Raw genomic sequence first — 26,248 nt, forward strand, 5'->3', positions numbered from 1 at the left:
ATACAAGTGCTGGTGTTTTTACCACTCTATTTCACCACTACTTTTCTTCAATTGGTTAGCCAATGGAAAAATCTAGCAGCATTCTACTAACTTCCATAGTTAAGTATGATTTCCTAACTCAAAAAAGAAATCACTAACTGCTAGGAAGCTCAATTTGTCTCTCTCAATGCCAGCCGTGTGTTACAAGTCAAAACGTCACATAAGCGTCACAAAAGAGATGTTTATACGACATTTAGTGTTATTATTGTAGTGTACTTAGTCACTTTATCCCATTATGATCGCGCGTCAGTCCGTCCACTCTCGCGCAACGGGACGGTCTGTACGGATATTTCAATTATTCGATCGAACAATCAAGTAATAAAAATCAGTAAATCGAATCGAAAATGAGAACGTTACTAGCCGTATTGGCGACGGTGTCGTTGGTTCGTGGTAAGTTTACTCGTATTTATCAAACCAAACTGAAAATATAATGTCACTTGTAATCCAAAATAGGTATATCGTCTTTTTGGTCGCCTAAAATATTTTTCCTTTCCGGTCCTATACGCTTCTGGGTCATATATTCCTATATACTTTACTCTTTGATCATATACATTTTATAGTATGCTTAATTCGTTCTCGTCTTTCCGTCAAGTGACAAATACGTCATACTTAGCGGATGTCATATAAAACGTACTAGTTCATCAACTTCTTATTTATGTGAACTTTTCTAAATTAATCTAAAATTCCTTCATGAGAGATGACTTTTATTAATTTTGTATCCATTAAGTATCAACTTGTCACTAATCAACACTAAAACAACTTATACGCCAATCACGCACCAAGCATCTTCGCATGGAAAAATGTGGGGACTGCGATGGTACAACTGATTATAATTTCATAAAAATAGGATAAATGGGTCATAGTAAGCAATTTGTCACTATAAGCGACTTAGTTACAAGGAATTGTATATGAAAACTCTCGCACAGTAATTACGTTCTAGTAAGCGGTTGGTCAATATAAACGGAGTCAAACGGGACCATGCTAACCCTTTTTATCTATTAGATTTTCAACAATTTTAAGGAACGAATTCTAAAAATGTAATATGTATCTCGCTCATCGTCTCACCTGGTAGAACCTTCGTTGCAGGTTCTGCAAGTGTCACGAAAAACGAATTGTTGATATTTCCTCACAGTTGCAACGATTAAATGTTTCAAACCCTTCAAAACTTCGATGTAACGTACATAAAAATCTCCTAGGTATGCGCCATGAAAACCAGATTTTTCCGGACAAAATAAGATTATCGGTATAGCCCGCAACAGTCTTTTGTTAAAATACATTAACGATGTAATCGAGCCAGCTACACCTGACTCCTCATCCTCACAATGGATGATGAATGATATACTTTTGTACCGAATATAGCTGTCAGGGCGAACTACAAAGAAAACCTTACAATACAGTCTTGTACGCCATTATTTCGCAAAAAATCCCCTGTTATATTTATATGTATGTAGTTCGCCCCGAGCTGAGAACTCACGGTTTGTACAGTCAGCATCAATAGTAGCGGATGAAAAAACGCGCCAAACGTATCTCAGGTAACTGTTCCAAATATAGATAAATTTCTAAAATTCATGTTCCAAAGTATATCTTTTACAGTCTCAGTTGTTCTATATTAAGGTAAGGACATCAGTTTTTGTTAAGCTGTTAAGGTGCGACCACACCGCAGCTTAAAAAACGGTCACGATAGGTACGGAATCGCAGTGACGCGTCGTATGCGTACCGTTTTTGACGCATGCTCCCAACACCGCTGCTTAAAATACGCTGACGCACCGTAAATTGATCTGCGTAAAAATCGCAAAAAATATTACACGGAGATCTTATGGCAGACACCACACCGGTGACGTAAAAGACGCAAAGATTTGCGAACAAAAAAGATTCGCGTGAAGCACGTCACTGCGATTCCGTACCGTCGCCGTTTTTTAAGCAGCGGTGTGGGGAGCAGGGGACATGCGTCAAAAACAACGATACCTACGCATACGACGCGTCACTGCGATTCCGTATCGTGACCGTTTTTTAAGCTGCGGTGTGGTCGCACCTTTATAGAATGGTAGATACTTGAAGCGTTATTTGACCCGCAACTTTTGATGCTGACTGTAGGTACAATGTACAAAAACTATATAGAGCGATTGAATTAGTTGCGCCTAATTAGTCGGCAACGGATCGAAAACTGCGTGCGATTTATTGCAAGTCTGTGGAGCACTTAACTGATAGATTTAAGTCACCATAGAGATTAAAATAAACTGTATGTGTGTTAAGCCATAATTATTCCTGTCAAATGTGAAATACCTATAGATATGGAGTGTGGAATTCAAAGGAGTGAAATCTCTCATGGTAGAACTGTTGCAAAAGTGTCCAGCTGTCAACTATAAATAATAGTTCCAAATCTCTCCAGAGTAGCGCTAGAGTAGCTAAGAACCTAGGCGTTATTGACAGAGTGAAGTGCGCTGTCTATGATTTGATTTTTTTGTTCAAGTATTCTAGGTATTGTAGCGCCACCTATTTAAGGTTTTTTGATGACACTTTTTGGTACATGGAGATTTCATTTCTTATCTCCACCTTCCATACCTATAGACATACATATACATGTATGTGTATGCAGGGACTGAAAAACCGCAAAAGACCGGTAACCTAAAATAAAGGTATCAATTGAATAGGTATCCAAAGCTAAGGGTACCCGAATAAAATCGCAAAAGACCGATACCTAAGATAAGGGTATCAATTGAATAGGTATCCAAAGCTAACGGTACCCGAATAAAATCGCACAAGACCGATACCTAAACTAAGGGTATCAATTGAAAAGCTATAGAACTGTAACGGTACCCGAATAAAATCGCAAACGACCGATACCTACACAAAGGGTATCAATTGAATAGGTATCCAAAGCTAACGGTACCCGAATAAAATCGCACAAGACCGATACCTAAACTAAGGGTATCAATTGAAAAGCTATACAACTGTAACGGTACCCGAATAAATAAAATGTAATAGGTACATTTTTCAAACGGTACCGCTACAGTTGAAAGGGTACCGTACGGTACCGTTTCAAGTAGACTTCTACTTTGGAATCCAAGATGGCGGCTGTGCACTCGTCATAAAAGTCGTCATGGATATCGTTTTGTAAGTTTTAGGGAGTGCAGACTTCGAAAATGGTGACCATTTTGGAATCCAAGATGGCGGCCGTGCACTATGTCATTAAATTCGTCATGGATATCGTTTTATAGGTATTAGGGAATGCAGATTTCGAAATTGATGACCATTTTGGAATCCAAGATGGCGGCCGTGCATTCTGTCATAAAAGTCGTCATGGATATCGTTTTATAGGTTTTAGGGAGTGCAAATTTCGAAAATGATGACCATTTTGGAATCCAAGATGGCGGCCGTGCATTCTGTCATAAAAGTCGTCATGGATATCGTTTTATAAGTTTTAGGGAGTGCAGATTTCGAAAATGATGACCATTTTGGAATCCAAGATGGCGGCCGTGCATTCTGTCATAAAAGTCGTCATGGATATCGTTTTATAAGTTTTAGGGAGTGCAGATTTCGAAAATGATGACCATTTTGGAATCCAAGATGGCGGCCGTGCACTCTGTCATAAAAGTCGTCATGGATATCGTTTTATAGGTTTTAGAGAGTGCAGATTTCGAAATTGATCACCATTTTGGAATCCAAGATGGCGGCCGTGCACTCTGTCATAAAAGTCGTCATGGATATCGTTTTATAGGTTTTAGGGAGTGCAGATTTCGAAAATGATGACCATTTAGGAATCCAAGATGGCGGCCGTGCATTCTGTCATAAAAGTCGTCATGGATATCGTTTTATAGGTTTTAGGGAGTGCAAATTTCGAAAATGATGACCATTTTGGAATCCAAGATGGCGGCCGTGCACTCTGTCATAAAAGTCGTCATGGATATCATTTTATAGGTTTTAGGGAGTGCAGATTTCGAAAATGATGACCATTTTGGAATCCAAGATGGCGGCCGTGCACTCTGTCATAAAAGTCGTCATGGATATCGTTTTATAGGTTTTAGGGAGTGCAGATTTCGAAAATGATGACCATTTTGCAATCCAAGATGGCGGCCGTGCAATCTGTCATAAAAGTCGTCATGGATATCGTTTTATAGGTTTTAGGGAGTGCAGATTTCGAAAATGATGACCATTTTGGAATCCAAGATGGCGGCCGTGCATTCTGTCATAAAAGTCGTCATGGATGTCGTTTTATAGGTTTTAGGGAGTGCAGATTTCGAAAATGATGACCATTTTGGAATCCAAGATGGCGGCCGTGCACTCTGTCATAAAAGTCGTCATGGATATCATTTTATAGGTTTTAGGGAGTGCAGATTTCGAAAATGATGACCATTTTGCAATCCAAGATGGCGGCCGTGCAATCTGTCATAAAAGTCGTCATGGATATCGTTTTATAGGTTTTAGGGAGTGCAGATTTCGAAATTGATGACCATTTTGGAATCCAAGATGGCGGCCGTGCATTCTGTCATAAAAGTCGTCATGGATATCGTTTTATAGGTTTTAGGGAGTGCAGATTTCGAAAATGATGACCATTTTGGAATCCAAGATGGCGGCCGTGCACTCTGTCATAAAAGTCGTCATGGATATCGTTTTATAGGTTTTAGGGAGTGCAGATTTCGAAAATGATGACCATTTTGCAATCCAAGATGGCGGCCGTGCACTCTGTCATAAAAGTCGTCATGGATATCGTTTTATAGGTTTTAGGGAGTGCAGATTTCGAAAATGATGACCATTTTGGAATCCAAGATGGCGGCCGTGCATTCTGTCATAAAAGTCGTCATGGATATCGTTTTATAGGTTTTAGGGAGTGCAGATTTCGAAAATGATGACCATTTTGGAATCCAAGATGGCGGCCGTGCACTGTCATAAAAGTCGTCATGAATATCGTTTCATAGGTTTTAGGGAGTGCAGATTTCGAAAATGATGACCATTTTGAAATCCAAGATGGCGGCCGCACTGTGGGCTGAAAATCGGCCTTCATAGAAATAGAAACCGAAGTATTAATTTTGAATTTTTTTTATTGGAATAGCTTTTGTTGGGTTTTATTATGTCCAAAAATTAATCTTAGCTAATTTGGTTGGAAAAATAATTAATTATATTTTTTTTTTCAAAATCTTTGTATGGCGCGTATCAGAAAAATCGAGTTTTCTCCGAAAATAAAATTTAACCGTAATATCCTGACAGATGATTTTAAAACCAATTATTCTTGATTTTTCCATATAATTAGAATTTTCCTACGGGGTGCACTTTTTTTTTAAATCGATGTAATTTTTAATTTTTTTTTGTATTTTTTTATTGTAATACGGTTATACTTGTTACTTTGACTACAAAAAATTAAGTTGAGTTTTATCGAACCAATAATCTACGCGTAGTGAATTTTTGTTTTAACCAAATGTATGGAGCGTACGAGTAAAACGGTTTTTTTTTTTCAAAAATTTAATGTATACCGTAATATCCTTGCAGATGTACCGACCTTGTACCAATTATTAAGGATATTTTGACATAACGCGAACTTTTCTACCGTATGCACTTATTTAATAAAAAATAAAAAAACTTATTTTTTCATGCTGAAATAACTTTTGCTCATTGTTTTAATTAAGTAGATAAATAATAAACACACAAGAGTTACAAGTAGAAAATTGAAAATAAAACCATTACATCCATCATTCACTACGCGTAAGTTATTGGTTCGATCAAACTCAAATTCATTTTTTGTAGTCAAAATAACGAATATAACCGTATTAAAAAAAAACGATTTAAAACAAAGTGCACCCCGTAGGAAAATTCTAATTATGTGGAAAAATCAAGAATAATTGGTTTTAAAATCATCTGTCAGGATATTACGGTTAAATTTTATTTTCGGAGAAAACTCGATTTTTCTGATACGCGCCATACAAAGATTTTGAAAAAAAAAATATAACTAATTATTTTTCCAACCAAATTAGCTAAGATTTGAGCTATATGTTTGAGCCTTTTGGGGTGGAAACCCTTGGCCCGTGGGGACCTGGCGCTCACAACATTTTTAAAGAGCTTTCGAAGCGCCTCGTGTAGGCAACGGGTGACAAGAGGGCTGGCTCTTACCTCGCACAACGCATTGGCATTATTGCTGTCCAGCCTTCTAGGCACCTTGCCACAAGGCACCGAGCTGGAGCCAATTTTTTACTTATAACTTTAGTTGTAGTTTTAGTTTTGAATCTTTTTCCTTTTTATCTTTATGTAGTTTTGTTTAAGATATATTTTAATGTAGTTTTTATTTTTTATTTTTCAATAATATATTCTTAGACGCTACTTACGATAGATTAATTTTGGGACATAATAAAACCCAACAAAAGCTATTCCAATAAAAAAAGTTCAAATTTAAGACTTCGGTTTCTATTTCTATGAAGGCCGATTTTCAGCCCACCGTGCGCCGTTTTGTCACCTAACTAGAGACGGACGGACGGTCATTTTTTGGTAGGTACATGGAGATTGTATTCCTTACGTCCGACTTCCATATTTAAATTGTATCAATTTTATAGTGACATCTGGTGGCGTAGTTTGCATAATCGGAAGTGGACTTTAAGCAAAAGTTAGAGATGTCTCGATTCAATTAATATAAATCGCCTCCATCTTAACTAATGTTAACTACATTTCTAAGTGTCGCCCCATGAGTAAGACTGACACCGACAAGGCCAGAGTTGAAACGCGAGTGCAAGACATTCACCCTGGAATTCGTGGATTTAGATAAAGTGAAAAGTAAAAGTAAGTTATGTTATATTCATAAAATAGGTCCTCTGGGATCCTCAGATATCGATTTTCATCTCAATCTGAGCTTAAATGCCGAAATCAAAACTGGCGTGCGTTTTCTAAAAATTTGACCTCAGAATCATAATAAAGGTCCTCTGGGATCCTCAGATATCGATTTTCATCTCAATCTGAGCTTAAATGCCGAAATTTAAAATGGCGTGCGTTTTCTAAAAATTTGACCTCGCAATCATAATAAAGGTCCTCTGGGATCCTCAGATATCGATTTTCATCTCAATCTGAGTTTAAATGCCGAAATTTAAAATGGCGTGCGTTTTCTAAAAATTTGACCTCGGAATCATAATAAAGGTCCTCTGGGATCCTCAGATATCGATTTTCATCTCAATCTGAGCTTAAATGCCGAAAACAAAAATGGCGTGCGTTTTCTAAAAATTTGACCTCAGAATCATAATAAAGGTCCTCTGGGATCCTCAGATATCGATTTTCATCTCAATCTGAACTTAAATGCCGAAATCAAAAATGGCGTGCGTTTTCTAAAAATTTGACCTCAGAATCATAATAAAGGTCCTTTGGGATCCTCAGATATCGATTTTCATCTCAATCTGAGCTTAAATGCCGAAATTTAAAATGGCGTGCGTTTTCTAAAAATTTGACCTCGGAATCATTATAAAGGTCCTCTGGGATCCTCAGATATCGATTTTCATCTCAATCTGAGCTTAAATGCCGAAAACAAAAAAGGCGTGCGTTTTCTAAAAATTTGACCTCGGAATCATAATAAAGGTCCTCTGGGATCCTCAGATATCGATTTTCATCTCAATCTGAGCTTAAATGCCGAAATCAAAAATGGCGTGCGTTTTCTAAAAATTTGACCTCGGAATCATAATAAAGGTCCTCTGGGATCCTCAGATATCGATTTTCATCTCAATCTGAGCTTAAATGCCAAAATTTAAAATGGCGTGCGTTTTCTAAAAATTTGACCTCAGAATCATAATAAAGGTCCTCTGGGATCCTCAGATATCGATTTTCATCTCAATCTGAGCTTAAATGCCGAAATCAAAACTGGCGTGCGTTTTCTAAAAATTTGACCTCAGAATCATTATAAAGGTCCTCTGGGATCCTCAGATATCGATTTTCATCTCAATCTGAGCTTAAATGCCGAAATTTAAAATGGCGTGCGTTTTCTAAAAATTTGACCTCGGAATCATAATAAAGGTCCTCTGGGATCCTCAGATATCAATTTTCATCTCAATCTGAGCTTGAATGCCGAAATCAAAAATGGCGTGCGTTTTCTAAAAATTTGACCTCGGAATCATAATAAAGGTCCTCTGGGATCCTCAGATATCGATTTTCATCTCAATCTGAGCTTAAATGCCGAAATCAAAAATGGCGTGCGTTTTCTAAAAATTTGACCTCGGAATCATAATAAAGGTCCTCTGGGATCCTCAGATATCGATTTTCATCTCAATCTGAGCTTAAATGCCGAAAACAAAAATGGCGTGCGTTTTCTAAAAATTTGACCTCAGAATCATAATAAAGGTCCTCTGGGATCCTCAGATATCGATTTTCATCTCAATCTGAGCTTAAATGCCGAAATCAAAACTGGCGTGCGTTTTCTAAAAATTTGACCTCAGAATCATTATAAAGGTCCTCTGGGATCCTCAGATATCGATTTTCATCTCAATCTGAGCTTAAATGCCGAAATTTAAAATGGCGTGCGTTTTCTAAAAATTTGACCTCGGAATCATAATAAAGGTCCTCTGGGATCCTCAGATATCGATTTTCATCTCAATCTGAGCTTAAATGCCGAAAACAAAAATGGCGTGCGTTTTCTAAAAATTTGACCTCAGAATCATAATAAAGGTCCTCTGGGATCCTCAGATATCGATTTTCATCTCAATCTGAGCTTAAATGCCGAAATCAAAACTGGCGTGCGTTTTCTAAAAATTTGACCTCAGAATCATTATAAAGGTCCTCTGGGATCCTCAGATATCGATTTTCATCTCAATCTGAGCTTAAATGCCGAAATTTAAAATGGCGTGCGTTTTCTAAAAATTTGACCTCGGAATCATAATAAAGGTCCTCTGGGATCCTCAGATATCGATTTTCATCTCAATCTGAGCTTAAATGCCGAAATCAAAAATGGCGTGCTTTTTCTAAAAATTTGACCTCGGAATCATAATAAAGGTCCTCTGGGATCCTCAGATATCGATTTTCATCTCAATCTGAGCTTAAATGCCGAAATCAAAAATGGCGTGCGTTTTCTAAAAATTTGACCTCGGAATCATAATAAAGGTCCTCTGGGATCCTCAGATATCGATTTTCATCTCAATCTGAGCTTAAATGCCGAAAACAAAAATGGCGTGCGTTTTCTTAAAATTTGACCTCGGAATCATAATAAAGGTCCACTGGGATCCTCAGATATCGATTTTCATCTCAATCTGAGCTTAAATGCCGAAAACAAAAATGGCGTACGTTTTCTAAAAATTTGACCTCAGAATCATAATAAAGGTCCTCTGGGATCCTCAGATATCGATTTTCATCTCAATCCGAGCTTAAATGGCGAAATTTAAAATGGCGTGCGTTTTCTAAAAATTTGACCTCGCAATCATAATAAAGGTCCTCTGGGATCCTCAGATATCGATTTTCATCTCAATCTGAGCTTAAATGCCGAAATTTAAAATGGCGTGCGTTTTCTAAAAATTTGACCTCGGAATCATAATAAAGGTCCTCTGAGATCCTCAGATATCGATTTTCATCTCAATCTGAGCTTAAATGCCGAAAACAAAAATGGCGTGCATTTTCTAAAAATTTGACCTCAGAATCATAATAAAGGTCCTCTGGGATCCTCAGATATCGATTTTCATCTCAATCTGAACTTAAATGCCGAAATCAAAAATGGCGTGCGTTTTCTAAAAATTTGACCACAGAATCATAATAAAGGTCCTCTGGGATCCTCAGATATCAATTTTCATCTCAATCTGAGCTTAAATGCCGAAATTTAAAATGGCGTGCGTTTTCTAAAAATTTGACCTCGGAATCATTATAAAGGTCCTCTGGGATCCTCAGATATCGATTTTCATCTCAATCTTAGCTTAAATGCCGAAATTCAAAATGGCGTGCGTTTTCTAAAAATTTGACCTCGGAATCATTATAAAGGTCCTCTGGGATCCTCAGATATCGATTTTCATCTCAATCTGAACTTAAATGCCGAAATCAAAAATGGCGTGCGTTTTCTAAAAATTTGACCTCAGAATCATAATAAAGGTCCTCTGGGATCCTCAGATATCGATTTTCATCTCAATCTGAGCTTAAATGCCGAAATCAAAAATGGCGTGCGTTTTCTAAAAATTTGACCTCAGAATCATAATAAAGGTCCTCTGGGATCCTCAGATATCGATTTTCATCTCAATCTGAGCTTAAATGCCAAAATCAAAAATTGCGTGCGTTTTCTAAAAATTTGACCTCGGAATCATAATAAAGGTCCTCTGGGATCCTCAGATATCGATTTTCATCTCAATCTGAGCTTAAATGCCGAAAACAAAAATGGCGTGCGTTTTCTAAAAATTTGACCTCAGAATCATAATAAAGGTCCTCTGGAATCCTCAGATATCGATTTTCATCTCAATCTGAGCTTAAATGCCGAAAACAAAAATGGCGTGCGTTTTCTAAAAATTTGACCTCAGAATCATAATAAAGGTCCTCTGGGATCCTCAGATATCGATTTTCATCTCAATCTGAGCTTAAATGCCGAAATCAAAAATGGCGTGCGTTTTCTAAAAAATTGACCTCGGAATCATAATAAAGGTCCTCTGGGATCCTCAGATATCGATTTTCATCTCAATCTGAGCTTAAAAGCCGAAATTTAAAATGGCGTGCGTTTTCTAAAAATTTGACCTCAGAATCATAATAAAGGTCCTCTGGGATCCTCAGATATCGATTTTCATCTCAATCTGAGCTTAAATGCCGAAATCAAAAATTGCGTGCGTTTTCTAAAAATTTGACCTCGGAATCATAATAAAGGTCCTCTGGGATCCTCAGATATCGATTTTCATCTCAATCTGAGCTTAAATGCCGAAATCAAAAATGGCGTGCGTTTTCTAAAAATTTGACCTCAGAATCATAATAAAGGTCCTCTGGGATCCTCAGATATCGATTTACATCTGAATCTGAGCTTAAATGCCCAAATCCAAGATGGCGGACGATCATTCAAATTGAGTGACCGGTTTGTATTGGGGTATCCGATCGCGTGGCAAGATACTTGTACTTAAGGGTAACGTTTGGACGGAAGCTTGTTTGGATACCCAAAGTATTGATATCGCTTCCGGAATGCTATTTTAACGGTCGGGTACCCTTTCAAAATTGTTTTAAAGTCTAAGGGTACCGTTTGAACGGAAGCTTGTTTGGATACCTAAAGTATTGATACCGCTTCCGTAATGCTATTTCAACGGTCGGGTACCGTTTCAAAATGGTTTTAAAGGTACTTTTATTTAACGGTACCGTTTGGTCGGAAGCTTATTTGGATACCCAAAGCGTTGATATCGGTACCGAAATGCTAGTTTAACGGTCGGGTACCCTTTAAAAAGACCGGTCAAAACCGCTTTTAAGGGTACCTTTTCAGTCCCTGTGTGTATGTCGATAAGCGTCATTATATCATGTAACAACCTAGAATTTTTTATACGGAAATTCTGGAAGCTGATTTTATTCTATAGAGTAATAAATTGTGACATGACATGACGCTTATCGTATCAATAATGACCAAATAGAGCAAAGAGCAGAAAGTTAGGTATAATATGTCACATAAATTGCAACCGTGGTATTTTAAACGAATTTAGGTATTCATATAGCTACTTAGGTACCCTATAAGTGAGTGAGCCTTCCAATCATAATCTCTGTGTATTGAAAACAATTTCCATGATATTTAGCGCTCAATTAACTGAAAATATTATACATTCGCGCATAAAATTAAACATTAAACATTGGTCATTGATGAAATTAAATATTGGTCATTGATGAAATTAAACGTTGGTCATTGATGAAATTAAACATTGGTCATTGATGAAATTAAACATTGGTCATTGGAGAATGACATTGTAGTGAATAATAATAACCATATTTTATAAGTCTTATTTGCGCTAATAATCAGTCGGCCATTGAATAAATGGAAATTGAAATTGGTCATTGATGAAACAGTTGGGATGATTTTATTTTCTGCCTTATTACACAGCAGTAAAGTACAAAAAAGTGTGAACGGACCGGTTTATTTAAAATACACTACAATATTTTTTATTTGAAATTTTTATGCTATTTTTTATTCAGAATTGTGAGCTCTAGTATCCCAAAAATATGTTTTCGTTCCATTGCCATTTTTAATAGGCTACGCCGCTACCGTGGCCGCTTACCATCAGGCGGGCCGTATGCTTGTTTGCCACCGACGTGGTATAAAAAAGACTTTGTATGGCGGTAACAGAATGGAAGGAACGAAACATGTACGGATATTTCGGGTTTTTTTTTCTCTTATTAATTATTAAGATCGAAAGAGCTATCGTAATTCGGAATAGAAGTAACATAAGAAACTTTAAACACAATTGTCCGTTTATACTTTATAGCACCTTACTCCTGTGTAATAAGGCGGAAAATCGGAAAAAAAATATATTGGACAATTTTACACCGATCGACCTAGCCCCACAGAACAAATAAATGCGCTCTAAGATTCGAACCCGGACCTCCTGCTTCGTGGACAGTGTCACTACCCACTAGGCCAGACCGGTCGTCGACTAACATCTGTGATAAATACACAAACAAATGCCCTTACCGGATTCGAACCCGGGACCTTCCGCTTCGAAGAAAAGTCACTACGGACTAGGCTAAGAGACGAGCTTAGGAAAGGGAGGAAAATGTAAATATATATTTGACGACCACTGTACATCTGTTATTGGCAATCGGAAATAAAGCAATCGATACTAATCAGGCAGGTAAACACAATCATTGCGCAATGGACCGTTAGTTCGACAAAAAGGGACAAAAGAAATCAATCGGTTCACTGGTTACCCTTCTCAAGGCTCGTAAATACGAGCACCATACTACCTATTCGTAATAAAACAAAGTATTGAATGTTCGCCTACAGTCACACTACAGTATCTGGGCTACAACCGCGAAAATCGAAGTTTGTCAATTGCGGGCATTTTTCTCTGTCACTCTAATTACGTCTTAGTGAGAGTAAAAGAGAAAGATCCCCGCAATTTGCGAAATTCGGTTTTCGCGGTAGGCCCCCTGGCCTGCGAGATATACTCCTCGTCTTTCTCTCGGGTGAATCTCGCGGGCGAGACACGTCGCCCTGTGTTAAGAGGGAAGAATAGCTTTGCGATCCTAGCGAAATAGCGGTATTTATGAAATTCCATTTCGGGAGTAAACGGTTTCCACTAATTAAATTTTAACATATTAATTTTGATGTTGACCGCTTCAGCATAATATATTCTAGGTTAACTAAGTAGTGTATGTATATGTATTGTCTTACTGTTGTATATGTTACCTACTATTAAATATCTTTTAAGTATAGGTACTTATCAAATTATTTCAGTAGGCACATAATGACTGCATCTGGAAATGATGCAGAAATTCCGCTTCTTGGCTCGCGAAAGCCGAAAGCTCTAGAGCGTACTTTGTTATGAAGTGCACTCCATTTGCGCAATTAAAGCTATATTCAAAGCAAAAAATGCGTCCACAGAGTAGATGTAATGAATTATTTTTTGTGGCAGTTTTACAGTGTAATAAATGCAAATGTGAGGAAAATTGGACAAGGTCATATACCTCTACTGAGAAATTAATAATATCGTAAGAACATTTTTCTTATTAAATACGAAATCTCGTAATTTTCTAAGTCAGTAGGGCTAAGATGGTCGGCTTTTTATCATTTGTCACCATGTCTGTCACGTTCTAACAAGTATGGAAGTGCGAAAGTGACAGGCATAGAGACAAGTGATAAAAATGGAACCATGCTGCCACTACAGGGTGGGCAAATAAGAGTGAATACTTACGTTTAGTAGGTACGTTTTAATTATATTAAGTGCAAAATTTATTACATATTTTTTCATAAATATATTATTCAGGGTTGGAAATTGTATACCGAAGATAATTTCTGCCAAATGTCTACCTCTCTCAGCAAGCATATTTTTCTCAAATGTTTGTGTTGTTTGCTCGATTAATTTCGAGAAACAGAGTGACAGTGATTGGTACCCAAATTCCCCAAATTTTGCAGCTCCTGACTTATTTCTGTGGGGCTATCTAAAATGACATGTTCGTAAAAACCGACCATCCGACACAAATTTACTAAGATAACGCCAAAAATGTGCGCAAACATGCTGAAAATTGCGATGATAAGGCTCACATTTGCCTGCTGTTAGTGGTGGATATTTGTCAGACATCATGTTCCGCATGTATTTGCCAACCCTGAATAATATATTTTTAAAACAATACTTAATAATCTTTCAACTTAATATAGGTAGTAAACATTTTAAAAACATTTTTGTTTTAATGTTTATAATTGCATTTTTGTTACAGGTATTGAATACGATGGTCTTCGTGGTAAGTGTGGTGTATCAAAATCCTCCAAACATAACATACATTGCATTACTTACACATTTTTATAAGCCAGGATTCGCACGCTAAACACTCGTTTAACATTCTGCATTCTATTGTTAAGCTGATAATCAAGTCATCTTCACTGACTGGGTGAATTGCATAAAGACGTAGTTTATTAGTCTTAAGTTAATTGATTTTTATGTTTACGACAGTTAAGCGGTTTCTATTTAGAGCTCAACGAGGGTGCAAAGTGTTAGGGTCGGTAACGCGCATGAGCTACATATATACTCTAGAGTTGCAGTCGTACATAGGCTACGGAGACTGCTTACCATCAGGCGGGCCGCATGCTTGTTTGCCACCGACGTAGTATAAAAAAAGTTACACGCATGAAAGTGTATCACCGTATGCCATAAACTAGTATAAGTATTGAGTTAATTACAATACCAATAATACCATACAATTTACATGGATAGTTTTCGTAACACAATCGACCCAATTAACCTAAGACTTAACTACGCTTAATTATGTTTTTTTTTATGCAATTCACCCATTAAGTTATTTTTGAGGATAAATATTTGTACACCATTATGGCAGATCACTGAGCATTAAACCAATCCACTGTCAGATTGTACCTGGGGGCCTACCGCGAAAAACGAAATTCGCAAATTGCGGGGATCTTTCTCTTTTACTCTCACTAAGACGTAATTAGAGTGACAGAGAAAAATGCCCGCTATTGACGAATTACGATTTCCCGGTAGCCGCCCTGAAGCCCTACCGCGAACCACGTTCGACGTGTTGCCTCCCTGTCACACTTACGTACGAATTTACAAGTGCCACAAAGAGGCAACACGTCGAACGTGATTCGCGGTAGGCCCTCTGTATATAACCTGTAGGACTAAGATGGTCGGCTCTTTATCATTTGTCACCATGTCTGTCACGTTCTAACAAGTATGTAAGTGCGAAAGTGACGGGCATAGTGACAAGCGATAAAAATCGAACCTTGCTGCCACTGCTGTGTTTCAATTATAAACTTTACTTACTTGCTTAGCGCTGATAAAAAATCCACAGTCAAATTCGGCTGGTCAGACGCGCTGGCCGACATGGAGTACTTCTTCAAGATCCCTCGTACCAGCAAGGACGCGGAGAACGAAGGCTGGAGACGCACTGAACGGCCACCTGGACCGCTACCGGAACTGAGGATGTACTGTCCACAAGGCCGGGCTGTTTGCCCGATGTTTGACGCTGGGGGGTTCGTTTCTGGGTTACAGATATCTGTAAGTATCATAGGATTAAGAAGTCATAGATGAAGATGTACTTGGTATTGATAGGTTCGAGTTTTGAAGGCTGGAGGGGCGCTGTCTATCAGGACCACTGCCAGAACCGAGCATGTACCGTCCTCAAGGCCGGACTGTTTGCCCGCTGTTTGATGGTGGAGGGTTCGTTGCTGGATTACTGATATCTGCGAATGTGATAAGAAGAAGTCATATATAGATAACGGCTCAATAGGTAGGTACGAGTTGGAAGAGAGGCACTGCTTACCCGGACCGCTGCCAGAACTGAGGGTGTACTGTCCTCAAGGCCGGACTGTTTGCCCGCTGTTTGACGCTAGGGGCTTCATTGCTGGGTTATAGATTTCTGTGATTATGATAGAAAGGTATAGATTAAAGCTTACATCGTACGAGTTTCGTAGGACAAAAGCCCAATTAAAGGGTCTCGACTAGTCTCGAGGACCGTTGTTGGAGCTAATGATATACTGTCCTCAAGGCCGAGCTGTTTGCCTGCGGTTTGATGCTGGGAGCTTCGTTTCTGGGCTATAGATATATATGTGACTTCATGTATGTGAGTCTTCTTCTTCCTCGCGTTGTCCCGGCATTTGCCACGGCTCATGGGAGCCTGGGGTCCGCTTGACAACTAATCCCAAGATTTGGCGTAGGCACTAGTTTTTACGAAAGCGACTGCCATCAGACCTTCCAACCCAGAGGATAAACTGGCCTTGTTGGGATTAGTCCGGTTTCCTCACGATGTTTTCCTTCACCGAAAAGCGACTGGTAAATATCAAATGATATTTCGTACATAAGTTCCGAAAAACTCATTGGTACGAGCCGGGGTTTGAACCCGCGACCTCTGGATTGCAAGTCGCACGCTCTTACCGCTAGGCCACCAGCGCTACACCGCGCACTTCATGTATGTGAGTGTATAATCATTATAAAGAAGGTATAGATAAAAGCCTACATGGTGTACGAGTTTCGCTGGACGGAGACTCACTGAAGGGCCGCCAGGACCGGGTGAGAAAAATAATCTCTATTATTACCGACTGACATTACAAAATTCAGTGATTACCTATGGTACGTATACACCCCGGGTTCAAACCCACTATCTCTGGTTTCTAAGCCTTTCTAACCACTAACCTACAGGTGTAAAACTATGGTAATCAAATTATTATCCAATTAACGATAAAAACAGATATAATGCATAACGTTTAAAATTTATTTTAATGATAACGCGGCACGCCGATCCACAAGTAGATAGTTTCACCTAATTGAAAACCTATTTGACAGTATTTACACGTTTTAACTGAAACACAATTTCGACTCGAGTAAGAACCAATAACATATCTTCTGGCCGCCTACCTCGGCCAAAGAATAAGCCTGTCCCTCCAAAGATAACGCTGCCTGCCTTTTGGGCACCATAACGCATAAAATTTATTTTAAGATTTATTAATATTATAGATTAATTTACTGTAAATTTATTTAATTTCATCTTTTATTTATTTCAATTCAGTTTGTTCCCAAATGATAAAATTATGGCTCAAATTACAACAGAACCTAAGACCTTCTTATATGCGGAGAGATATTGCTAGCATTACATTTAGATAGGACTGTATTTCACCAAGGGCAAGAACGCGAACGTAATGACATCAGTTCAGTCCTACACAGACGGATCCTCGCGTCAGGGCTCATTCTGTAAATTAGATAATGCGAGAGTAGGTTGAATTCTAGGAGAATAGTACCCAAGATTAGATTATTTGTTATTTACATGATTTTATTTTACAAAGAATTGCAATTCGATCTCGATTCTAAAATATCGATCCAAAATTATTACAATGATGGATATACAGATATCGCTAGTATAGCCTGTGCCAAGATGATAATCGTTTACTCGCAAACTCCATATCAAATAAAATCAATACGCATAATGTAGGTATCGGGATGATTGAAGCGAACGAAATGTCACGAACCTACTTGCTAGTTGAATACATACTTAGCATGTTTTAGGGAAAACAAACTTATCTGCTAATAAACGAATAACGTAGGTAAGACCTTCGGTGCCCATGCTGTTAGCAATGTATTAGTTGCTTAACACTCTAAAATTAGGAACTTAAAATTATAATCCACTTTTCGAACCACTTTGGTTTGGAAATAATTATGTACTTAAGTTTTTTTTATGTCAGGTCTTTGAGATATATCAAGGGGTTACCGTAGCTTATTAACGCTTACGACTCCAGAGGAATAATATTGTCCCCAAATATAAAAAATGACTATGTGCCGTTCCAGTTGCCAGTGGACGAGTACGAGTCTCTGGCAATGAAGCCTGAGAAGAAGCTAGTAAAGTGGCGAGCACCCGCTCTGGAGGGAGAGCCTTCAAGAGACTACTGGACCCTCACGCAGTACTTCGTCTCTGAAGGTACTAGTAACCTATCTTCCAATAGACGACCTGGTCTCCTCTGTAGCCTGGGAAAAAACTAGTGAAGTGTCGAAAAGAAAATGCCACACTAGTTAACTGCCATTACCTCTACGGCACTTCCACAAATCATAACTTCAAATTCGTTAAATTAATATTACCTATGATGATGAAAGTCGGATAAGTCAAAACAGGCACTCATGTATTTAACTACTTTCAGAGTCCCTAAAAGCCGGGGCAGGTCCACAAGTGGAAAACGGAGCGACTCTCCAAGATGGCGGCGTGTGGGTGACAGGACTGGACGGAAGACTGATGAGGATCCCCAGCACTGAAGCCGAGCTCAACAGCACAGCTTTCAAGAAACAGAACTGCATTCCTAACATGGGTCAGTATCCAATGTCTTGAAGGCGGTAATGGGGTTGGCCGGTTGAACTATTTTACAAATGGCGCCAGTATAGGTAATGTCTGTCGATCCTGAGATTAATGTCAAATTCTTATTTCTTGTTTTGGCCTGGATGCTCTTTAAGCCAGAACTCATAGAACAATAAAATTCGAGACAGGTAAAACTTATGATGCCGCCATCTAGGAACCTTTGACAATTGCAAAACCTTTTTTGTACGTGAGCAAGATAACGCTATAGATGTCTATAGTACTGGCCCCCTTGCGCACGGTCGCCACACCAGTATGAAAACCGACCAAAAGGTATAAACATGGTGGGTCGGTAAAGGTACTCAACGGTGGATAAACTAGATAAGAAAACTAGCACCAAAAAAACTGAAAAGATGACAGATTCCTGTCTGGTTTTCTTCAGCAGTGTTGGTCAGAGGGCAGTGACGTAACATCAGTTAAATAGCAATTGAACTTTAAACACATCATTTATATTTTTAAAGTATAACATAGTTTATTATAGGCCTAAAACCCAGCCTACTTGAGACTGTGTTTATAATTAAACAAAACTAATTTAAAAATGTGTTTATGCTATTTCTATTAGTATAATTGATGCATTTGAGCCATAGAGACGCAGGCGCAAATAATTGGACAAAATTAAAATGTACTTAGAAGAAAACTGGTGCTAGGGACTTGTATTTATTGTACAACTATTACTACCTACTAGTAGTACCTATAGTTTGTGGAGTGCGGACGCTTCAGGCAGTCATTACCCAGTTGATGGACGACAGCCTCCGAGCTAACGATAAGCTAACAAACAAATTCAATTACTCAGCAGGAATGAGCCCCTGGCAAGCGAGTTCAATCGAATGGAACAAAAACTCTTGGGAACAATTCAATATGCAGTATACAACCTGAATTAATAGAACAACTAGAAATTGATGGAAAGAAATCAAATGTACATGTCGTATTTTTATTTCATACAATAAACATTGCTATGTAACTAATCCGCGTAGGTACGTACGTTGAAGTCAGCGAGTCGAGTATTGCTTTTATGAAAATTGCACCCGCATTTACGTGCAGTCGTGCATTAATTTAATAGAATAACAACTCAATACCTACGTAAAATAACGTTTTAACATATTTATAGATTGAGACCTGCTGAGCTGAGCTATTAGTGCCCACTTTTATTGAAGACCAAAACGCTCCGTAACGTGTTCAAGCCATGCTCCATCCGTGTAGATGTTTAGCTCACAAAAAATTATCCTGTGAGCCACAAAGAATACTAAGAACCTAACCTGGACTCAGATGTCAACACTTTTTTTAACATTGGCCAACATGGCTATTTTTCTTATGCAAATTATTCCTAGATTTCAAGATTGAAGCTTTGAATAAAACACCAGTGGCGTAACGTGAACTAATCTAGAATCTAGACGTGTGCGAAGGGTCGTCTGCAAGGCTCTTTTCTTTCAATGTGTATTTGCCAAGGTTGGCTCCCGCGAGGCCCCTTCAAGTGCGAGGCCGTGGGCTTTGCCTACTCCTAACCACGCCACTGCAAGAAACTCAAAAGTTCACAATAACATTTTCTCCCCCAGGTACGCACTACTACTACAACATGACGCCCGAAATGAAATGTGAAGACACTCTACCCTGGTTCGCGCTAGTAAGCCAGGGCGATTTGATCGGCACCGGGTTTCAGATATTCGGCCGAGTGGGACGCCAGAAGTACCGGGATTGGTTCGAGCGCCCGCCCGGCGCGAGGCAGGGTGCTGAGGTATGTTAGAGTAATATACCTGAGAGGACATGAGGCTTGTAAGTCAGGGCGAGCTGATCGGCACCAGCTTCCAGATATTCGGCCGAGTGGGACGCCAGAAATACCGGGATTGGTTCGAGCTCCTGCCCGGCGCGAGGCAGGGTGCTGAGGTATGAACATCCTATTTCATGGCAGGGAGATGAGACTCAAATGCCAAGACTAATGGTGTAGTAGGTAGTGCCTTCGAAATTTTGGAACTATGACATCAGGAGTATTGCCACTGGTTCCAACATCGCGCGCCAAGAAAGGTAGGTTTTTACCTCAGTGTGTCGACACAACATGATATAATGTCAATCTCGCTCATAGATAGATAACACTGCGATCTACACCAAGCTTTGAAATTTTGGTACCTACTCAAACGTGTGCGTGTCTCAGAGACGTGGCACGCGTCACGCATATCATCGTTCAAAATGAAATCACTAAACAGATTGAGAACCCCTGTTATCATTTATTTTAGCGTAGGTCTAGTCAGCAATCAAGATCTACTCTAAGATCGTGAAGAAAAATGATCCTTTATCGTCCACTGAGCGCTAGATTGTGCGGAAACTATTCTGAGAACATTCCAGCCACTTGCCGAGTTCGGCGTACCTATTGACAACTCGGACCAGTAATATAGTCATACGTACTCGTTTTAATTTATGTAGATCGGAAGGCCTGGGGGCCTAGTCAGGTGGCAATCGTTGATAGAAAACGCCAATCAAAACTTAAATAATGTATGGAATTACTCACGTGACTTTTCGTACATGGCGTTTTTCTGTCTATGCACGATTGCTATCTTGGCCAGGCTCCATGTGATTCTTAATTAATTCATATAGATGGCCACGAAATCTACACAGACAAACAGAGGATAGTTGACAGATTTTGAAGAACTGACACACCAACAACCATCTATAGACACGTCTGCGTGATGATTGATGACACATAGAGCGCTCTCTGATAATAAATTACTAGCTCCTGCCCGCAAGTTCGTCTGTGTGGTACGATGATGATGATTAATTATTATGTTAGTATTGATAAAAAAATATATATTTAAGTACATACATTATTTACATTAAAATTAATGCATATCATATCAGAATATTATCTTTTGAATATTAATCATATTCAAAAGATGATATTCATTTATTCATGTTAACTCAAACTGTTCAACGGTTTAAGCGTAAATAGGTAACAGACAGACAGGCAGACTTTCTCGCATTTATAATATTCGTTGGAATTATTTAGATACATTACGAAATCTCATAATACACTGGTTTACCCAAAAAGTGAACTCTGCGCTCGAATGGCAACACCGCAAGTATGCCTTCGGCATAATCCGAGTCAAAGCTAGGCAAAGCCCTCCTGCATAAACATTAGGGATAGGAATGTTCCCATACACTTGCGCCAAACTAACCTGAATATGGAAAGCCGGGAATTGAAATTCTGTTTTCTGGAGGTTCTGAGGCTAGAATCCCCTATTAATATTAATATTATAAATGCAATAATACCTCTCAGGCCAATTCGAACGTGCACTGACAAATAAACCGATATTAGAATGTTATTGAATCATATCAGTGAGGTGGACAGACCAAATTCGCTCAGCCCTTGATGTGACGCTCCACGGTGCCCAACATTTTCATTGCGGCGACAGACAGAAATAGGTGGCGGCAAATTGTCAAAGAGAAGCTGTTCCCTAGAAGTGGCCACGACCCTCAGTGATGAGGAAACCAATGCAAAGAGGAGGGAGGTAGCTGACATACACGCGGGCGTCTCGCTCGTCGGACACAAGTCTGAGCGAAATGAACGCGTCAATGATAGCTAACTGATATGATTCTAATATCCTTATAATATTGGTTTGATATCAATGCACGTTCGAATAGGCCTATCAGTTAAACTCTTCTTTTCATATCTTCACGCTTAATTCGCTGGACCGATTTAGATGAAATTCAGAGGAAGAACATAGGATAGTTTTTATGAATCATCATCATTGTTCCAAGCAGATGAAGTCGCAGAAGCTAGTAAAGGGCCCTCCACGCTTATGCGCGAATCACGGCGCGAAGCCGCGAACGCGAGTGTGGCGTCGATTTCGCAGATTGTTCACGCGTTCGCGCCTTGTTCGCCGTTTTTTGTCGGTTTTTCGGGCCGTGTCCAAGGAGGCGCGAAGCACGAACTTGCAAGACTTCACATTACTAACTATATATTTTACGGTTTACAACAAAATAAAATGGAAAAACAGCTAAGTCGCGTTGATAACCCACAGTTCAACTCGATCAGCTGATGCTTAACCGCCATCGCGAAGTCGTACATCAACGTCACGATACTTATGTTCACTCCGCGAAGTAGCGCCGCGATTCACGCACATCTGTTTTGGAATTCAGGATGCAATTGCCTGAGATCTTTACATTATCATATAAAACTATAACCATAGAGTTCCTTAAGTCAAAACAAATCAAAAACATTAAACTAATTATATTTAATCATCTAGATTTAACTTCTACAATTCTACAAATATTAGTAGATAACATTTTCGTTAATTACCTCTACAATCAAATAATAGCTGCTTAGGACACAGCATTAAAGAACGTTAATTAGGGACACGTCAAACCCAAGGACACAAGGCAAACGAACGACAAAACTTTACAAATGGCAAATTAAAGGAACACCCTTGGCAAGATGGAGATTAAACAAAAAAATCGTCCCTTTAAAATGGTGTAAGTCACAACTTTAGTCGTCTTATATTATAGACTTTTGACGAATTTTAACTATTGGTAAACTTTATTGCAACCACGTAAGACCAATAATAATTGGTCACCTCGCAAAATTGCCAAATGCTTACTCAGGTGCAATTCCGCTTTGGATACTTTAATGAAAGGATGAAGTGTTCAACACAGAATGAAATATTCGTAAAATGTTTACTATTTGGGTAAATATTTGTATTCGTTTTCATGAATGAAAATACTTCTCAAAATAGCTAAATTAGGAAAAAAAATTTTTTTTCACTACACAAGCTATAAGTACCAAGATACTTCAAAAACTGATAAGAAAGTTGCATAAATTAAAACCTAACGTAATATAATATATCAAACAAATCATTGTTTAATTTCATAAGGGGTAGACTCCTCAACTGCTCCTCAATGATTTGTTCTAACGTGAAGTTTAAAAAAAATAAAAACAAAATAGTTTATTAATACAGTGAAACTTATAATTAAAACAAGGTTAAGTAAACTTATTCTAGTTAAACACTGCTAAATGTTGTATCAAGTTACAGAAATTGCCCACCTTTGCAAATTGACACCTGCACTAGACTATGCCTGTCTCGCAGGATGGCACTTTTCCTAGTTTGCCAGTTTTTATAGATTATAGGCGATAGTTTGTATGAAACTAGGTAGTTTCAGAAAAAAAATCATCTGTTTCTTTAGAAGTAGGTACTTATAAAGAAACAGATGACATTTTTTTCTACGATGTCCACGTCAGTACAAACAGCACATCACGTTTTATTATTTGGTCTAGCCAACGTGGGACTCGAACCCACATCTATCATCGGTGAATGACGGATGGTCAGGTAGCGCAATTTGTAACGCGTTGGACCGGCAATCCAAAGATGTGGGTTCGAGTCCCACGTTGGCCAGAGTTGACCATCGTTGATTTTTCATTGAGATTGACATCTGTATACAAAATATACAGATTGTAATGTGGTACATACGTTCCATGATAAAAAAAATATATATATATAAACATTTATTTATTTTCTTAGCTCACGATCCCGTTCGCCCCTCCGTGCCTGTACGAGTGGGTGTCGTCGTACGGAATCGTGTCACTGCACATCTACTACGTCGACAAACCTTGGACGATTAAATGCAGGTAACTATTATTTTCATTTTATACTAATAATACATATAAATAGTATCGTAGGCACGATCGAATGCTGACAGCGCTCCACTACAAGGTGGAGCCGTTATGTGTCGGTGGTTTTAGACGAAGCTAGTAACGCTGGCGCCATTCCTCAGAATATCCAGCACTGGCGGGAATAGACAAGCGTTCTATTCGCGCGAGCTGCCAGCTAGCGCTGGCGTGTCTTGATAAACTATACCCCTAGTGTAAATTTAATCGATAGCGTGACTAATTCTCTATTACGTCTAATTTTGTATGGGTTTTTGAGTTTCCAAAACGTGTTTTTTCCTGACACGATCTATACATAATAATATTTTTAAAATCTAACATACATCGAGTATCATTCAAACATAATTCGAACTTTTAATATCTGTCATTGATTACTGTTAATGTCAAATCAGTATCATTTTAAAATCATTTTTTTAATCTTCGCTTTCGCTCCTCTTGCATGCGAGGGTCACGCAATTTTCTCATCATACGGGATTTACTTGCTACGGATTACGCCGTAGCACCTCGTAGCATAGCTGCGCCTGTATTTTAGAAAATGTTACTAATTTTTACTGATCTCTTATCCATCACCATCATCATCTGTTCTGATTATGTTTCTTGCCTCTTTTTCTTTCGGTATGCGGGAGCTCGTTATCACGAGCAAATTTCTCGCTTGCCTAGGCGCTACTAAAGAGCAACTGTACAATTAGTACAATTTTAGCGCTTCAATTTTGAAACGCCTATAGCTTATCTGGAGTTAATATGATTGTTAACAAGTGGTGAAATCTGAATAGCACACATGTACCAATTTCAGGACTGGCGACTCGGTGCAGCCTGCGCCGGCGCTGGACCGGCTCATGTTCAGTGGCTACCGGTACGCGAACCAAGTAGCCGACGAAGTCAAGAAGCTCTTCAGTGGATAACTACGGGATAGTTATACGAATAGTGCCTAAATTACAAACTTTAAAGGTCAATGTGGTGAAGACCGTCTTTAAGGGAAGCCCGTACTAATACAGAAGGTCAGTAGAGCAGGAGCGAAGTTCTTCCTCTTTAACTATGTCTGGGCGACGTCGTATTACAAATACGAGTCTTTTCTGCAAATTTTATATGCCGGTCTTCTCACCTTGACCTTATTAGGTATTTTATTTAATACATACTTTAAATGATTACGTATTTCGTCTTAGCTAATCAACTTTAATCATTAATCACACTCAAGAAAAAAATGCCATTATACCTATAGTTAATCGACTATCTATGACACTACGGCTTCTTTCGATTCTTTAAAAAAAAAAAACCCATAATAGTCCCCGTTCGAGACAGCCTATTGAAATGGACGGGTAACTACGGAACCCTGCACTGAGAATGGCTCAGCGTGCTCTTGGTCGGTGTTGTATTATTCGAATTGTAATCAAAGAGGTACGATTCTATAATCTGATTAAAGTGATGAACCTTTACGTTGATTGGAACGACTTAAGGTGGTGCCATCATGGTTTTGCTGGTAATCATTTAATTTCATCGTTTTCTTTAAGAGGATTATTAATAGTCAGTATCTGATCGGAAACCAGTTATTTATCTATTCTCCTTTCCTCTTATCTTAGTTCTAACTAATATTAGACCTAAATTCGAAAGTTTGTTAGGAAGAATAGATTTCTATGTGTATATTTCTTACTTTTTTCGTGCTTAGATTGATTTGACCGGAGGACCGATTTGGATGATATTTGCCATGGACATGATTTGGATAGGTACAGTCAAGATTGTAAAAATACAAAAGTTGTACCGTATCGTCTTTGTCCGATATACATATACTACTCTATGTCGTTTAAATCACGTCAAAAATTCGAATGTGGGCGAAAAAACATATTAAAGGATATTGATTTTAGTATAGTTTTATTTAGTGGTACCTGATTGTAAAATGTTTTATCTGGACTACAGTCCTCTAGCGTATTCATCTGTTAACTTTACTTCAAGTTCCGCCTCCAGGGAAAAGGGAGAGAAATTAGGGGTGAATTAGCCGCTTACTGACACAGACCGTATTAAACGCGGGCGGAGCCGCGGGCACAGCTAGTGAATAATAAATAAATAAATAAATATCCCATAGTAAGCTCAACAAGGCTTATGTTGAGGGTA

General features: G+C 38.6%; 1 protein-coding gene and 1 non-coding gene across 2 annotated transcripts; both read left to right on the plus strand.

The window, feature by feature from the left end:
• Positions 1 to 279: 279 nt before the first annotated feature.
• Positions 280 to 26,000, plus strand: LOC133528152 (uncharacterized). The gene is made up of 8 exons (XM_061865400.1): positions 280 to 429; positions 14,362 to 14,385; positions 15,451 to 15,656; positions 17,937 to 18,066; positions 18,284 to 18,448; positions 20,046 to 20,224; positions 23,997 to 24,103; positions 24,936 to 26,000. Exons 1-8 carry the CDS (start codon positions 384 to 386, stop codon positions 25,042 to 25,044), a joined length of 966 nt encoding a protein of 321 aa, XP_061721384.1. The 5' UTR covers positions 280 to 383; the 3' UTR covers positions 25,045 to 26,000.
• Positions 23,799 to 23,870, plus strand: Trnaa-ggc (transfer RNA alanine (anticodon GGC)). The gene has a single exon. It is a non-coding gene; the product is annotated as a tRNA-Ala (tRNA).
• Positions 26,001 to 26,248: the final 248 nt, after the last annotated feature.

Source organism: Cydia pomonella, chromosome 19 (genome assembly GCF_033807575.1).
Source record: "Cydia pomonella isolate Wapato2018A chromosome 19, ilCydPomo1, whole genome shotgun sequence".
NCBI classification, from domain to species: Eukaryota; Metazoa; Arthropoda; class Insecta; order Lepidoptera; family Tortricidae; genus Cydia; species Cydia pomonella.